The sequence below is a fragment of the Triticum aestivum genome, chromosome 3A, assembly GCF_018294505.1.
Source record: "Triticum aestivum cultivar Chinese Spring chromosome 3A, IWGSC CS RefSeq v2.1, whole genome shotgun sequence".
Taxonomy (NCBI): Eukaryota; Viridiplantae; Streptophyta; class Magnoliopsida; order Poales; family Poaceae; genus Triticum; species Triticum aestivum.
Genome location: NC_057800.1, coordinates 567,201,953 through 567,220,484, shown reverse-complemented (window position 1 = coordinate 567,220,484; position 18,532 = coordinate 567,201,953). Strand labels below are relative to the sequence as shown.

Here is an 18,532-nt window from a genome sequence, read left to right as displayed (position 1 = left end):
CCATGATCGAATCCCCTACGGCAGGGTGCCGAAAAAGGTCCCTAGATGGTATCTCACGGATACAGAAGGTTGCGGTGGTGGAAAAGTGTTTTCATGGATGCCTCTGGTGGTTTGGGAATATATGTGAATATATAGGCGAAGGAATTAGGCCAGGGGAGTCATGAGGGGCCCACAAGGATGGGGGGCGCGCCCTCCCCCCTTGTGGCATCCTCGCGGCTCTTCCGACTTGATCTCCAAGTCTCTGGGTGTCTTCTGGTCCAAGAAAAATCATCGCGAAGGTTTCAGTCCATTTGAACACCGTTTGGTATTCCTTTTCTGCAAAACTCAAAAACAAGAAAAAAACAGAAACTGACACTGGGCTCTAGGTTAATAGGTTAGTCCCAAAAATAATATAAAATAGCATATTAATGGATATAAAACATCCAAAGCAGATAATATAATAGCACGGAACAATAAAAATTTATAGATACGTTGGAGACGTATCACCTAGATCTCAATCTTTACCTCTTGACCATTTCGAGACTCCTCGTCGTGTTCGTGATCTCATCCGGGACTCCGAACAATATTCGGTCATCAAATCACATAACTCATATAATACAATATCATCATCGAATGTTAAGCGTGCGGACCCTACGGGTTCAAGAACTATGTAGACATGACCGAGACACCTCTCAGGTCAGTAACCAATAGAGGAACCTGGATGCCCATATTGGCTCCTTCATATTCTATGAAGATCTTTATTGGCCGAACCGTTATGACAACATACGTTATTCCTTTTGTCTGTCGGTATGTTACTTGCCCGAGATTCGATTGTCGGTATCTTCATACCTAGTTCAATCTCGTTACCGGCAAGCCTCTTTACTCGTTCCGTAATACATCATCATGTAACTAACTCATTAGTCACTTTGCTTGTAGGGCTTCTTATGATGTGTATTACCGAGAGGTCTCATAGATACCTCTCCGATACTCGGACAAATCCTAATCTCGATCTATGCCAACTCAACAAACACCTTCGGAGATACCTGTAGAGCATCTTTATAATCACCCAATTACGTTGTGACGTTTGATAGCACATAGGGCATTCCTCCGGTATCCGGGAGTTGCATAATCTCATAATCGAAAGAATATGTATTTAACATGAAGAAAACAATAGCAATAAAATGATGTGATCCCGTTATCAAATGACAACTCATGTCTATGATTAGAAAACCTTAACCATCTTTGATCAACGAGCTAGTCAAGTAGAGGCTCACTAGAGACACAGTGTTTGTCTATGTATTCACATATGTATTTAGGTTTCCGATCAATACAATTCTAGCATGAATAATAAACATTTATCATAAATAAGAAAATATAAAAGAACAACTTTATTATTGCCTCTGGGGCATATTTCCTTCAGTACAATCATGGCATGACGAAAAATCGGAGGCTTTCTTAAAAAAAAGTTTTAAAACGCTCTATTGACAACATACGTTTTCTTTTCCAAAGTAAAAAAAATACTCTAGAAGATAACGTACATTTTCTTCTCGTCCAAAATACTCAACCCCACGGCAACAAGCTGACCACTGGAGCGGTGGAGCCCGCGAGCAGCACGTAAGTCGGAAACCCACGCGTACGTAGATCGATCCGCATCTCCATATCTCCGACTCCTCTGCCCTACCGCGCGGGCCCAACTCGGCGCCAAAAAATCCATCTCGCATCTCACGCTCTTCTAGCTCTCTCCCCATGCCATGGAAGACCGGCAAGGCACCGGCGGCACCGGCGCTGCGACCAAGGTCCGCGTGAACGGCACGACGGACGAAGCGACACTCTCCACCACAGGCGGCTGCCCTGAGCTCCGGTGGCGCCGCGCTGGGGCCACGGCGGAGAGGAGCCTCTCGCTGGAGGCCGACGTGCTCGGAGCCGAGGCGAGCGGCAAGGAGGTCGTCGTCAGGGCCTTCGTGGCGGAGGATGCCGCGAGACCGCCGTCGCGCGCCAAGGCGAGAGGGAAGAGGCGCAGGAGGGAGTACGTCTTCGAGATGGCCGACGGTGAGGGCGCGGCCGCGGCCTGGGGCGAGACACTACGGGGATGCTTGGACTCGATAGGTACGTGCCTTTGGTGCCTCCGTCCGTCGTGCCGGTCACCACGCGACCAGCCCAAACTGTCTCGGATTTTTCGATTCCTCTGATTATGCACAGTGCTTCTCCAATCTAGATGTGTCGAGCTGCTCCTCTGTTTCATCAACTAGTAATTTTTTACGGGATTATATCAGATGTTTCTAGTAGTTTAGAATGCGATGCTCCATTAGCGTAAACGATTCATATTTCGTGATGAACATGCGATAACAGGGCGGCCCAAGAGATTGTTCGTCCTCATCAACCCCTACGGCGGCAAAAGACGGGCAAGCAAGATCTACGAGGCAGAGATCAGGCCCCTGTTCGAAGCCGCCGACGTCGAAGTCACAATGCAAGGCAAGGTTCTCCATGGTTTTTTGAAACGATCTTCTTCTCCTACATTCTTGGCTCTTGCGGTTATTTTGATCCGTCTGGTCCGTGGTTTCGTTAATTTGTCTCAGAGACCCGGTACCGGGGGCATGCCCAGGAGGTGGCGTCCTCTCTCGACCTTGCGAGATACGACGGGATCGTCTGCGTCAGCGGCGATGGCGTCCTCGTGGAGGTTGGTAACACGCAATATTCTATACCATGTTTAGGCTTGCATGGTTGGCATGGCACGACATGGCAGGGGTTGAATCCACAGCTTGACTCCAGTAGTTGTAGTTGGCATTCGATATGCAGCTGTGAGTTGACTTCACATAATGGTAGTGGATGGATCTCACTTGACAATTATCCTTCCTTTCCCTTTACTTACTGTTGGTCCTTGTGAAGTCATTGTATGATTGCACTATCTTTTGTCTTCACTGAGTGACTGTGTATTTTGTTTGGCTTCATAATATCTTCCTACCTGATCCTAACTACCTAGCTACTATAGGTCATAGTGCTTTCACTTCATTGAATACTTGACTATGGTTTGCCTAGTGTAGTCTACCTTCCGCTACATGGTAATAGGTCTATTTCTATCGCTTGTCTTCGAAACTTCCACGTTTAGAAGACTTCCATAAAAATCGCCTATTCACCCCCCTCTAGTCGATATAACACACTTTCAATTGGTATCAGAGCAAGGTACTCCCTTGTTCTGTGTGATTCGGTTTAACCACCTGGAGTTTTATCTATGTCGACAGCAGGGATAATTAAAGTCTCCGCTGCGTGCCCCGTCTTTGATGGAACTGAATATCCTTACTGGAAGAATAAGATGCGCATGCATCTTGAAGCCATTGATGTCGACCTATGGTATGTCGTCAAGAATGGCGTTCCCAAGGCTGGTGAAGGTGTCACCGCTACGGATGTCAAGAAGTTCGTTCAACTGGACTCCACTGCCAAGAACATCATCTGTCGTCATCTAACCAAAGGACAGTATGGCCGTGTAAGTTCTTTGGAAACATCTAAGCTAGTATGGGACTGGCTCTCCAAGGTCAATGAAGGCGTCTCAACCCAGAGAGATCAGAGAATCAGTGTCCTTCGCAACCTCTTCAACCGCTTCAAGAGAAATGACAATGAGAATGTCCAGCTCACGTTTGATCGACTCACTGACATCACAAATGAGCTTCAAGCTCTCGGCGCCACTGAGATCACCAAGCATGAAGTCGTCAAGACACTCCTGAGATCACTTGACAGCTCGTTTGACACCCTAGCCCTGATGATTCAAGAACGTCCTGACTTCAAGACACTCGATCCGTCTGACATACTTGAGAGGCTCAACACACACGAGTTTCAGCTTTCTGAGAAAAGAGACATCTACGGTCCCAACTATGGGCGAACTCGTGCCCTGAAGGCAAAAGCTGTCTCCACATCTGAAGAAGAATCCGACAGCAGTTCTGATGATCCTGAAGACATTGGAAAGGAGCTTGCTATGCTTGTGAAGACGTTCCAAAAATTCACCAAGAAGAAAGGCTTCAGAAAGTCTTCATGATCAAGCTCAAGGAATGATGAAGCTTCTGCTTATGACTACAAGAAAAGATCATGCCACAAGTGCAAGAAACCTGTCCACTACATCTCTGAGTGTCCGTAGTGGGACAATGAGAACAAGAAGAAGAAGAAGAGCAAGGAGTATGACTCTGACGACAAGAAGAAGAAGAAGAAATACTCAAAGTCTTCTTCCAAGTCTTCCTCCAAGTCTTCATCACACAAGAAGAGCTCATCTGGCAAGGCATGTGCGTTTGTTGGCAAGGAAATGGATTCAGAGGAGGAGTCTGCTTCTGAGGAGGCGGAGGTAGAGTCTGAGGAGGAGTCCAATTCTGGCGTTGCGAGTCTGGCTACAGCATACGTTGCCAAGTCCATCTTCAACACTGAAGACAACGACTTCATCACTGACACCGATGCAAATGACAAGGACTACTCTGCTCCTACCTACTGCTTCATGGCACGCGGTGCTAAGGTAAACACACACACTACTCACTATCAAACATCTAGTGAAGATGACTCTGATTGTGATTCCAAACCCAGCTACAAAACACTTGCTAAAATTACAACTGAACAACAAAAAGCTATGGAACATATTCAAAAACTATTAGACAAAAGCGATGATCTGTTAGACGCTGAAATGACTCGATCTCAGTCCTTAATTGAAGACATAAAAAATCTTCATGTTAAGTATGAGGAACTTGAAAGTCGTCATGAAATGCTCACAACAACTCATGAAAGGCTTTCCTATGATTATCTTCAAAGGAAGCAAGATCTTGAGAAATTGAGAGCAGCTCATGAAGATCTTCAAAAGGAAAACGAGTTACTTCGCGCCAAACAGATCAGTTCCGCTCAGGAAGGATTTGAACCACCATGTCTTAAATGCATTGAGCGTGATAACGCTACCTTTGTTGTTGAATGTTCTACTGCTGCTACTATTGCAATATCTTCAACTATTGATGTGGTAACTAACCCCTCTGCTGAGGATACCACTGCTATTGCTGATGAGAATGCTAGGTTGAAGACACTGCTTGAAACAGGGATGTACAAAAGTCTCAAAGGGCATCAGACACTATGTGATGTCCTCAAAAGGCAGATCCTGAACCGAAACCCTAGGAAAGAGGGTGTTGGGTTCGAAAGGAAAATGAATGCTGATGGCTCTTACTGGAAACCTGAGCAGTACCCCAAAACCACATGGGTTGCTGCAAAGGAACCCTCAGCGGATCCATCCACCCTATCTGGCTTCACTTGTGCTAATCCCATCATTATTGATGAATCCTTTGATGCAAACTATAAACTGTTTAAGAATCAGAATAGTGAAGTGTTTGCCAGGTATATTGGTACTAACTACAGGAATGGACCGCCTATGAAGAAAATCTGGGTGCCGAAAAGGTGTTTGGAGAATCTTCTTGTGAATGTCATCATGACACCATAGGTGAAGAAGATAAACCCCAGACCACAGGCTTCATACGGTCCAAAGGCTTCATACAGACAGAGGACTCACCTGAGTCGCACTAACGCAAATATTTTGTAGGGAAGCCATACTCAGGCCTATGAATATGAGCGCGGTTCATCAAACCGCCATGTTCATAAGACCAAGAACTATTCTGCTTATTCTTATGAGTACTATTGTCCTCCTGCAAGACTTTTTGCTAGGGCTCCAAAGCCAAAGTTCTCAGATGATGCACTTAGACTTATTGCTTCTAAGCCACCCTTGAAGATGTGGGTGGCTAAGAAAGCTTAACTCTCTTTTGCAGGGAAGGGTCTCCAGCAGAAAACCAAAATCGTCTGACGCTATTGCTGGGGACCTTAAACATCTTGTAGGGCGCAAGATCAAATGCCCAAATGGTCTTATTATGTACTTTGTTCCTGAATCGCTTGCTACTCGCCCTATCAGTCCAAATCTCAATCTAAGCTTTCATAACCCACTGGTTCGTCAAATGTTTTTGCTTCACAATTCTCTTCGTGAAGCCTATCCCCCTAACTGCACTGTAGGGTACGACACCAGCAGCTTCAGAATGGATTATTGATAGTGGGTGTACCAATCACATGACTGGCAAGAGAAGCCTTCTTATGGACTCAACCTTACGTCCATCCGACAAGAGTCACATCACATTTGCTGACACTGGTAAAAGTAAGGTATTGGGTCTAGGTAGAGTTGCAATCTCAAAGGATCAACACATGGATAAAGTCATGCTTGTTGAATCCCTTGGTTTCAACTTAATGTCTGTCTCAATGCTTTGCGATTTAAACATGATCGTGATGTTTGGAAAATATCGTTGCCTTGTTCTAATGGAATCTGACAAGTCTCTAGTGTTTGAAGGGTATAGGAAAGATGATTTGTACGTGGTAGATTTCTCAGCAGGACCACAGCTTGTCGTATGTCTTCTGGCAAAAGCTTCAGAATGTTGGCTCTGGCATCGGAGGCTAGGGCATGCTGGCATGAGGAACCTCCACACCCTTGCAAAGAAGAAGCATGTCATAGGCATCGAGGGCGTCAAGTTCAAGAAAGATCACTTATGCGGTGCCTGTGAAGGAGGAAAGATGACGAGGGCCAAGCATCCCGCGAAGACAATCATGACAACAACTCGACCCTTCGAACTGCTCCACATGGATCTTTTCGGTCCCACTCATTACTCAACTCTTACTACTACTGCTTGTCTCTATGGCTTTGTCATTGTTGATGATTATTCTAGATATACTTGGGTGCACATAATCCTCTACAAGACTGAAGTGCAGGATGTCTTCAGACGCTTCACCAATCGAGCAATGAACAACTATGGCGCCAAGATAAAGTACATCAGAAGTGACAATGGCACTGAATTCAAGAACACTGGCCTTGATACATATCTTGATACTTTGGGCGTCACACATGAATTCTCAGCTCCGTACACGCCACAGCAGAATGGCGTCGTCGAACGCAAGAACAGAACACTCATTGAGATGGCCCGAACGATGCTTGATGAATACAAGACTCCAAGAAAATTCTGGCCTGAAGCCATTGATATTGCATGCCATACAATCAACCATGTTTATCTTCACAAGCTTCTGAATAAGACATCTTATGAGCTCCTTACTGGCAAGAAGCCAAATGTCAGTTACTTCAGAGTATTTGGCGCCAGGTGCTGGATCAAGGATCCACATCACACTTCAATATTTGCACCAAAAGCACATGAGGGTTTTATGCTTGGATATGGAAAGGATTCGCACTCCTACAAAGTCTTCAATCTCTTTCATTATAAAGTGGTTGAAACAGTGGATGTGCGGTTCGATGAGACTAACGGTTCACAAAGAGAGCACCTGCCAAATGTGCTAGATGAAGTTCCATCCAGTGAATCAATCAAACTTATGGGAACTGGAGAAATCATACCCTCTGAAGCTCAACCTGAAGAGGAACTTATCATATCCGCACCTGATCAACCTGAAGACAATTCCTCTAACAATGACAATGATCAGCAAGAACAAAATATTCGCCCTGTACATCCTCGTGTTGCCAATGAAGTGCAGATTGAGAGAATAATTGATAGCATCAATGCACCCGGTCCGCTCACTCATTCAAGGGCAACACAGCTAGCAAATTTTTGTGGGCACTTCACATTCGTCTCAATAACAGAACCCAAGAAAGTTGAAGAAGCCTTCATGAAACCTGAATGGATTCAAGCTATGCAAGAAGAGCTTCAACTGTTTGAGCTGAATAATGTATGGGAACTGGTTAAGCGTCCTGATCCTCGGAAGCACAATATAATAGGCACCAAATGGATATACCGCAACAAGCAAGATGAGCATGGTCAAGTTGTCAAAAACAAAGCTCGTCTCGTTGCTCAAGGATATACTCAAGTTGAAGGGATTGACTTCGATGAAATGTTTGCTCATGTGGCTCGACTTGAAGCCATACGCATACTGCTGGCCTATGCAAATCATCATAACATACTTCTATATCAAATGGATGTGAAGAGCGCTTTTCTCAATGGCAAGATTGAAGAAGAAGTGTATGTTGCACAACCTCCTGGCTTTGAAGATCCAAAACATCTTGACATGGTATACAAGCTCAACAAGGCACTATATGGCCTCAAACAAGCCCCTCGGGCTTGGTATGACACACTCAAATACTTCCTGAAGAGCAAAGGCTTCACACCTGGTTCCCTCGACCCCACTCTCTTCACGAAGACATATGATGGTGAACTGTTTGTGTGCCAAATATATGTGGATGACATTATCTTCGGCTGCACCAATCAGAAATACAGTGAAGAATTTGGATATATGATGCAAGAGCAATACCAGATGTCCATGATGGGAGAGCTGAAGTTCTTCATTGGTCTTCAAATACAACAGCAACGTAACGGCATCTTTATATCTCAAGAGAAGTATCTCAAAGATTGCCTGAAGAAGTTCGGTATGCAAGACTGCAAAGGCTTCACGACGCCAATGCCAGCCAAACATCATCTGGGTCCCGACGACAATGGTAAAGAGTTTGATCAAAAGGTATACCGCTCCATGATTGATTCTTTACTTTATCTATGTGCATCTAGGCCAGATATTATGCTTAGTGTTTGCATGTGTGCTCGATTCCAAGCCACACCAAAGGAATCGCATCACTTAGCTGTGAAGCGAATTCTTCGATATTTGGCTTACACCCCAACTCTAGGATTATGGTATCCAAAGGGCTCAGAGTTTGATCTAGTTGGATTCTCGGATGCTGATTATGCTAGTGACAAGATTGATCGCAAGTCTACATCAGGCACATGTCATTTTCTGGGACGATCACTTGTATGTTGGTCTTCAAAGAAGCAGAATTGTGTATCTCTCTCCACTGCTGAATCTGAATACATTGCTGCTGGATCTTGTTGCGCTCAGCTTCTATGGATGAAACAAACACTCAAAGACTATGGCATTCATCGGAAGCAAGTGCCACTCTACTGCGACAATGAAAGCGCCATCAAGATTGCCAACAACCCAGTTCAGCACTCGAAGACAAAGCACATTGAGATTCGTCATCACTTTCTCAGAGATCATGTTGTGAAGGAAGATATTGATATCATACACGTCAACACTGAAGAGCAATTGGCAGATATCTTCACCAAGCCCTTGGATGAGAAGAGATTTTGCAAGTTACGGTGTGAGCTAAATATCTTGGAATCCTCAAATGTCCTGTGATCAGGCACACATCCTAACACTTATGCATATTGATGACTTAGATGTGCAACACATGAAGTAAAGTATATCTTCAATCAATGAAGACATGCATTCTAAGTGTGAATACATTAATGAGGAATTTGACTTCGGAGCACCACGATAATTATGCGCCGTGTCTGGGTCTAATACTTCCTATACGGTGGGTAACGCCACCACCAAATGTTCTGTTTGAAGTGTTTCACTCATGGCGTTACATTTGCTATGTCTTCACATTTGGTTTGGCTTCAATCTCAACATGTCTTCATGATTATATTCACTATGTTGATTATATATATATACTAGTGTTCTGTCCTCTACAGCATTCACTTATAGCTATGTCTTCTTATTGAATCTTTTGAACTAAGTGAATGTGATCGGACCCTAACCTCTCTATGCTTTCTATCTCAAACTCTATCTCTCCAAATCATATGCATTCTTTTGAAACTGTCAAATGTCTTCTCTGCGTCCTTGTCAGCAGGAGATACAGAGACAAACATTAAGCTCGCTTTCAATGCTAATTCCTTCACCTGAAACCCGGAGAAGTGGGAACGACCACCCGACAATCCAGGCGTGCGTGGGACGTGGAACAACCTCCGATATGCTGCATGATGGCCACGTGTTCCTCAGATGTGAATTGCCAGGGGCACCTGTGTAATAACACTGAGCCGCCCCTGTCCCTATAAATACACGCCACACCACAGTCATTATCTCTTCTTTCACTCTCGCACGAACCCTAGCACCACCGCTAGCCCTCGATGACGTCAGCGATGAAGCGCTTAGCTGCTGCAACCTCTCCGACGCCGTCTTCACGCCAACTGCGGACATCGTCCTCTCCGCCATCGCCGTAGGTGTCCTTCGTCGCCAAGTTAGGGCACGGACGATTGAACTTCTCGGCCTCCTCTTCCACTCCGTCTAGCAGTTCCTTGTGTGGTAAATAAAAACCTCCTTTTTATGGCCCCTTTGATCCTACAGATTCGTCACTTTCTACCACAAGTGGTTTTTGTTCACACATGTTGGATCCACTTCATACTGCATCTCATATTGTGCCTAGTATGTTCACTTATGCTTCACAAAGTAGTTAGATTCCTCACTTGTACTGATCCGTGGATTCGTACAAATCTGGAACCAACTCCTTATCTATGAGTGAATGTCTTCACATGATGAGGTCAATGTCTTCTAAACTGATTTATCTTCAAAATCTTCTGAGAATGCATATGACCTCTTCCCCTTCCCTCGCACCTTAATGCTGTCACAGGTACATATCCGTGGGAGAATCCCTTGATTCTCATAGTCTGCATTCATTTGCAGAATTCTTACAGTATCATATAAATTCTCTCGAAGCAAGTTCCTGTTTGTCCAGCAAGCAAAAGCCTTTAAAGCCTTTGAACGTGTTGAAGCCATTCAGTTTGAAATTCATGGCTGCAGAGAAATCAGCAAGGAAGGGTGGCAGACAGCGTCGTGAGGGAACATCAAGAGATTTGCCTGATGACCTCTCAGAGCTTTACAAGACAGATCCTGAAGAGGATTACAATCAGCGCAAGACACGAATCCAATGGATTCGACAATATTGGGCAGAACAGTGGTTCAAGTACAGATTTGTGACAAAGGAATATGCTGAGAAAAATGCCATCAAGCGACCTTGGGGAGACATCCTATACAAAAATCTTCAACCCAGGTCCAGAGATGAAGCCATTGAACAAAGCTTCTATCCCTGCATGGTCCGTGGACCACAGCCTGCGGATGCTGACCCATCGTCACTGCTATGGTGTCGAGACGACAATCTGTTCAAGCGCAACTTCCAGTTTTCCCAGAATTCGGCGAAGCAGAACAAGAAATCTTTGGGACTAGACTTCAACCCTGGTCCCTCTGCTCCCCGTGCCGATGGCACCCGCGAAGCTGAACCCAATCTGGTTGGGCCCTTCTACAACCTGAAAGGTCTCATCACTCATATCGTGGTTTAAGGGACAGCCGTGGATGAGCCTGCAGATGACACTGAATCAGATGAAGCGCCTGCAGCGCCGAAGCCAAAGAAATTGAAGCAGCCTAAAGCTTCAAAGCCTGCCTCAGCACCAAAAATCTCACGGGCGAAGCCACTGGCTACTGCACCTCTTGAAGACAGTGTGCAGTCTGAAGATCTGTCACGCATCTCCAAGCCCCAGAAAGTCAAGATGCCTCTGCCACACACCAGCCAAGAACTGACTACTGCTGCTATTCTGCACAATGATGCCATTGATCTGTCCAGTGATGAAGATCTTGCAGATGACGCTCTTGAGCAACTGATCAGGAGCAAAGAAGAAGCAGAAATCTTCAATGATCTGCCTCTCTTTGACGTGGCAATCATCCACAACTTCATTGATGAGTGGTTTGACACGCCCAACCTCAGTTTCGAAGATCTGCAACTTCCAATTGGCCTCAGTGTCGCCTTCCACGGCGCCATTGCTTCAGAGCTAGCTCTAGCTCAGCGCATCGTCAAACTGAAGCAAAAGATTGACTTTGAGAAAGCTCAGTTCAAGAAGCATATGGCCAAGCTCAGCGTGCAAGAGGTGAAAAATTTCAAGATCATGCTGCACGAGCTCAAAGAAGCCTTTCTCAAGAAACATGCAGAAGCTCAAGGTTCACGTGAGCGCATGAAGGTCCTGGCTGACAAGAGTGTGCAAGCCTACAATGAGGCTGAGAAGCGCACGGCCCTTGGTCGTTTTGGCATCGACCCCAGGATGGCTGCAAAGCAAAAGAAGAAGAAGCCCGCTATGGCCGAACCCGATGCACCAAGGCAGGAAGCACATCCCATTGTCTTCCCAACCAGCATGACTGGCTCGAAGCCAAAAGCCAGGTCTACCACTTCAGAACTGAAGAAGACAAGGACTGCTGAGGCTGAAGCCAGAAAGAGGAAACATTTTGAAGTCTTTGATGCTGCTCCCTCCAAGAAGAAGCGGAAGATCAAGAAGGAACAGGCTGCTCCCACAGAGCCCTTAATTGTTGAACCCATCTCCATGGTTCGCCCTGCCGCTGAACATCAAGAGCGCCAACTGACTGTCCATGAGCCTTCTTCCACAGAGGCTCATGAAGCTGAAGACTTTCCAGCAACCAATCCCACTGCTGCTAAAGACATTGGTCACCATGACCATGTTGAAGATGATGCAGTTCTTCCTCAGATCGAGCATCAACAGGTATCATCGCCTGTGCTTACGCATAGCGAACTCATCAGCATTGGTCGTCCTCTGACGCCAATTGCTCAGGATGCATCATGGGCTGATCACCCACAAGAACAAGAAGAAGATGACCTTGAGGCCCAGCCAACTCCTTCTCCAAAAGCGTCACCAGCGTTACGCAGGCTTCGCAAAGGACCAAGGCCTCCAGTCTCTGAATCTGAAGCTAAAGCTGCTGAAGATGTTCCGGCTGTATCAGCCGATGAAGATGAAACCCCAAGAGTTGCTACACCCCCGTCTCACCAAGAAGCTGTTCTCGAGGAGAACGTGACTGTAACCGACCCTCCAGCTCATCAAGTGGAGGTTGAGAATCTTGAGGCTGCCACCATCAAAACAAATGAAGCCAATGACGTTGTCATGGCTGAAGCAAATGTGGAGCCTGCACCAACCAATGAGCCAGAAGTCAGTGAAGCAAATGATGCTACTGCTCTTGTTCCTGTGCCTGCTGCTGGTCCTCAGTTTGACTATCATGTTGAGCACAGGCCTCAGGTACAGAAGCCAATTCCAAGGTTGCCCAGGTTTCCAGGTCCTGCATCAGCACCTGGATCCTTCAATGTCAACGGCTTCAAAGCAGACAACACTTTCTTCAACAGCTCCAAGAACCCCTACTCAAGGGAACAAATATCTTCTGATCGGTTCTAGAGCTATCCATAGCGAAGCTATTACTCCTGCATTCTGTACAATCAAGGTCGCATCTTCCCACATAAGCGTCTTGACACGGAAGCAATAGCTGGTCTGCCCTGTCTGGAAGAAGCTCTGGATTGCTTCAAAGAGGTTGGACTGTTGCCTTTTGTCACCGACCAAGAGCACTGGAACGAAGAGTTGCTGCTCCAATTTTATGCCACACTTCACATACGTGGCTACAACAGAGATCCGAAGACTTGGGTCCTGGAGTGGATGACAGAAAATGTTCATCACGAAGCCAAAGCCTTTGATATCATTGAGCTCACTGGTCTGCCCACTCCTGGAGACCTCTATGAACCTGGCTGTCAGCTTCACAGTGAAGCTATGGAGAACATCTTTCAGAAGCCTGAACCGAACATGAGTCAGATGCTCAGTATGATGAAGCCCTTGCCACAAGATGCTGCATATCCTAAGGAGTTCTTTGTTGAAGACCTTGAGTATCTGCCAAGGACTATCTATCACATCATAAGGCGAACTCTCTGACCCATCAAAGGACATTCTCCACATGCCAAGCTGGAAGGTGCAATGAAGACTTTGGTCTTCTATATTCTTCATGGCAAATGCTTCAATGCACAAGACTTCTTCATCCGCCAACTTGCTGCATCAGGCTCTAATCTTTTTGGCTTGAAGTTCTACGCTCCATGGATAATGCGGCTGATTAAACTCCACTCCGCTATCTCATATCAGCCATCTGCTCGCAATCATCAGATCTTTCTGCCTGATGTGGATATGTCCATTGAAGCCATTTATCCTGAGCTTTCCAAGGAGCCTCTTAGTCTTCAGAATGCGGAGCATCAAAGTTTCTCTCAGAACATTGAAGGAGTTGAAGCAGTCACTCGTGTTTATCCTCTGGCTGGAACTACACGTGCACCTCATCGTGCCTTTACTGAAGCCACCGAAAGCACTATTGCCCAATGACCCAAGAAGCGATATCAGGTTCTCAATGACCGAGAGCTTCTGGTGGCTCTTCATCAAAAATAGGATAGGCATCATGACTGCCTGAAGCGCCAAATGCAAAGCCTCTTGGTGGATGTCAACCGCATTCGCAATCTTGCCACCAAGAATGTCTTTGTTGCCCATGAAACCTCTCGACGCATATGGAAAGGGCTGACGCTTATGTGCTCTGAAGATGATCTTCAAGAGGATGGCTTCTCTGAACGCTTCAAGTTTGACTCCACACCTCCTCGAAGGGCAGTGTTGCGACGAACTCCATCTCTTGAAGACTCTGAGTTCTCTTCCTCTGCGGCAACTGTGAATGCCAGAGTGATCGAGGACGAAGACGATGCTACTTCACCGCCGCCTCCTTCAGCACGCTTCGACACTGCTCCAAGTTCTTCTGCACCGCCGAACACCACCGACGACCCTGCTGCTTCACCTACTCTTCATGGGAACGAGTAGATGCTCTATGTCTTCAAACCTTTTTGGTCCTTACTGACAAAAGGGGGAGAAGCATATGAGTTTGATAGTCTTCAAGCGGGTCCATATGGGCGGTTGCTTTATATTTTTCCTAGTGCTTACAACTCTCGTTTTGATACATTTGGTTCTTTGAGTTGTAACACTTAAACTCGATGGTCGTCTGCTACTTATTTGCTACTTTGTGATGCGATGATAAATTCCGCATGTGCGACGATAAACTCTGCACTTAGATCATTTTGCAGACGTCCATTTTCCATTATGCATGTCATTATCTTCACATACCTTCACAAGCATAATGAATTGTCATCATAAGTTGAAGAGGATCTCCACAAGTACAACCTGCCATGTGCATTTGCATTCCAAAAGCAAATTACTTATATGCACATCTTCAGGGGGAGCCCTTGCAACTTATGAAGACAATTCCTTATCCTTTACAATTTCACATATTATATTCCCTGTTGAAAACTTCAACTAGTTTGTCATCAATCACCAAAAAGGGGGAGATTGTAAGTGCATCTAGTGCCACCCCTAGTTGGTTTTGGAGTATTGACGACAAACCTAGTTGAGGGACTAATGTGTTTGTGAGAATTGCAGGATAACACAGGTAGAAGTCCCTCATTGATTCGGTTTTCCTACAGAGATGAACCCTAAAAATGTATGAAGGCATTGATGTCAAAGGTGGTATGTGAAGATACTCACATTGAAGACTATGACAAGAGAAGACATCGCATGAAGCCTATGGAGCTCGAAGACTTAGATCTTTCGTAGTTCTTTTTTCTTCTTTATTGAGTCATAGGAACTATCGTACTGTTAAGTGGGGTCCAAGAGAACCAGTCAGAATGATTGAAGTGATGCTTAACCAAAACCTATGTCTTCGAGTGAAGACTATGAGAGCGAATCTTGTCCAGAGTCGGACAAGTCAGCTTTGCTTGTAGCCCAAGTAAAGTTGACGTGTGTGTTTGAAATCTGACTGTTGGAACACGTGTCAGTTCCTTAGTGACCCAGGGTCATTTCGAACAAATCAGGTCGGGTTGCCTAGTGGCTATAAATAGCCCACCCCCTACAACCATAAACGGTTGGCTGCTCAGAGTTAAAGTATGGCTTTTGTCGCTTGAGAGCAACCCACCTCAAAGCCTTTGAGAGAGAATTCCTTGCGAGGATAAAGCCCTAACCACCCAGTCAAAGAGTGTTAGGCATCATTTAAGTCTTCCTATCTGTGTGATCTGAAGACTTATTACACTTGAGGACTGTGAATCCTCTAGCTGGTTAGGCGTCGCGTTCTGAGCATCCAAGAGTCATTGTGGATCACCGGTGAACAAAGTCTGTGAAGGTTTGGGAGTCTACCTTGAAGACTTACCGGAGTGATTGGGCGAGGTCTGTGTGACCTTAGCTCAAGGGGAATACGATGAGGACTGGGTGTCCTGAGCTGCGTGTTCAGGACTGGGTGTCCGGGACTATGTGTCCTCAGGTTTAAACACCTAGCCGCCCTAACCAGACGTACAGTTGTCACAGCAACTGGAACTGGTCTAACAAATCATTGTCTTCAACGAGTCACTAGTTTCATCCTTCCTTTCCCTTTACTTACTGTTGGTCCTTGTGAAGTCATTGTATGATTGCACTATCTTTTGTCTTCACTGAGTGACTGCGTATTCTGTTTGGCTTCATAATATCTTTCTACCTGATCCTAACTACCTAGCTGCTATAGGTCATAGTGCTTTCACTTCATTGAATACTTGACTATGGTTTGCCTAGTGTAGTCTACCTTCCGCTGCATGGTAATAGGTCTATTTCTATCGTTTGTCTTCGAAACTTCCATGTTTCGAAGACTTTCATAAAAATCGCCTATTCACCCTCCCTCTAGTCGATATAACGCACTTTCAGTCTGTTTGTCTTCATCCTGTGTTTACGCTTTCTGTACTCTGTGCTTGTTTTTCATTTCATCATGAAGACCATGCTCATGTTCTGTTATGTTTACTTCTGAGTACTTATTCCGCTGCAAGTAGTTCTTCACTCAGGAATTTCCCCACCCTGAAATTCCTCAGTGAAGATTTCATAAAAATCGCCTATTCACCCCCCCTCTAGTTGATATAACACATTTTCAATTACAAAGATAACAAATCATGCATATAAGAATTCAAGGAAGATTCAACTAGTATTCATAGATAAGTTGATCATAAATCCACAATTCACCGGATCTCGACAAACACACCGCAAAAGAAGATTACATCGAATAGGTCTCCAAGAACATCGAGGAGAACATGGTATTGAGAATCAAAGAGAGAGAAGAAGCTATCTAGCTACTAGCTATGGACCTGTAGGTATGAGGTAAATTACTCACGCTTCATCAGAAGGGCAATAGAGTTGATGTAGAAGCCCTCCATGATTGAATCCCCTTTGGCAGGGTGCCGAAAAAGGTCCCTAGATGGTATCTCACGGATACAGAAGGTTGCGGTGGTGGAAAAGTGTTTTCGTGGATGCCTCTGGTGGTTTGGGAATATATGTGAATATATAGGCGAAGGAATTAGGCCAGGGGAGTCACGAGGGGCCCACAAGGATGGGGGGCGCACCCTCCCCCCTTGTGGCATCCTCGCGGCTCTTCTGACTTGATCTCCAAGTCTCTGGGTGTCTTCTGGTCCAAGAAAAATCATCGCGAAGGTTTCAGTCCATTTGAACACCGTTTGGTATTCCTTTTCTGCAAAACTCAAAAACAAGAAAAAAAATAGAAACTGACACTGGGCTCTAGGTTAATAGGTTAGTCCCAAAAATAATATAAAATAGCATATTAATGGATATAAAACATCCAAAGCAGATAATATAATAGCACGGAACAATAAAAATTTATAGAGACGTTGGAGACGTATCACCTATATCTCAATCTTTACCTCTTGACCATTTCGAGACTCCTCGTCGTGTTCGTGATCTCATCCGGAACTCCGAACAATATTCGGTCATCAAATCACATAACTCATATAATACAATATCGTCATCGAATGTTAAGCGCGCGGACCCTACGGGTTCAAGAACTATGTAGACATGACCAAGACACCTCTCAGGTCAGTAACCAATAGCGGAACCTGGATGCCCATATTGGCTCCTACATATTCTACGAAGATCTTTATTGGCCGAACCGTTATGACAACATACGTTATTCCCTTTGTCTGTCGGTATGTTACTTGCCCGAGATTTGATTGTCAGTATCTTCATACCTAGTTCAATCTCGTTACCGGCAAGCCTTTTTACTCGTTCTGTAATACATCATCATGTAACTAACTCATTAGTCACTTTGCTTGCAAGGCTTCTTATGATGTGTATTACCGAGAGGGCTCATAGATACCTCTCCGATACTCGGACAAATCCTAATCTCGATCGGAGATACCTGTAGAGCATCTTTATAATCACCCAATTACGTTGTGACGTTTGATAGCACATAGGGCATTCCTCCGGTATCCGGAAGTTGCATAATCTCATAATCGAAAGAATATGTATTTGACATGAGGAAAACAATAGCAATAAAATGATGTGATCCCGTTATCAAATGACAACTCATGTCTATGATTAGAAAACCTTAACCATCTTTGATCAACAAGCTAGTTAAGTAGAGGCTCACTAGAGACACAGTGTTTGTCTATGTATTCACATATGTATTTAGGTTTCCGATCAATACAATTATAACATGAATAATAAACATTTATCATAAATAAGAAAATATAAAAGAACAACTTTCTTATTTTCTCTGGAGCATATTTCCTTCAGTACTATCATGGCATGATGAAAAATCGGAGGCTTTCTTAAAAAAAAGTTTTAAAACGCTCTATTGACAACGTACGTTTTCTTTTCCAAAGTAAAAAAAAACTCTAAAAGATAACGTACATTTTCTTCTCGTCCAAAATACTCAAACCCACGGCAACAAGCCGATCACTGGAGCGGTGGAGCCCGCGAGCAGCACGCAAGTCGGAAACCCACGCGTACGTAGATCGATCCGCATCTCCATATCTCCGACTCCTCTGCCCTGCCGCGCGGGCCCAACTCGGCGCCAAAAAATCCATCTCGCATCTCAC

At 45.1% G+C, this 18,532-nt stretch overlaps 1 protein-coding gene across 1 annotated transcript in view; it reads left to right on the top strand.

The window, feature by feature from the left end:
• Positions 1-1,649: 1,649 nt before the first annotated feature.
• Positions 1,650-18,532, top strand: part of LOC123062251 (sphingosine kinase 2) — a gene marked incomplete in the record, with an annotated part of 20,371 nt that continues 3,488 nt past the window's right edge. Inside the window, 1 exon segment of the mRNA XM_044485695.1 lies at positions 1,650-2,028. Coding sequence (XP_044341630.1) covers positions 1,731-2,028 — 298 coding nt within the window.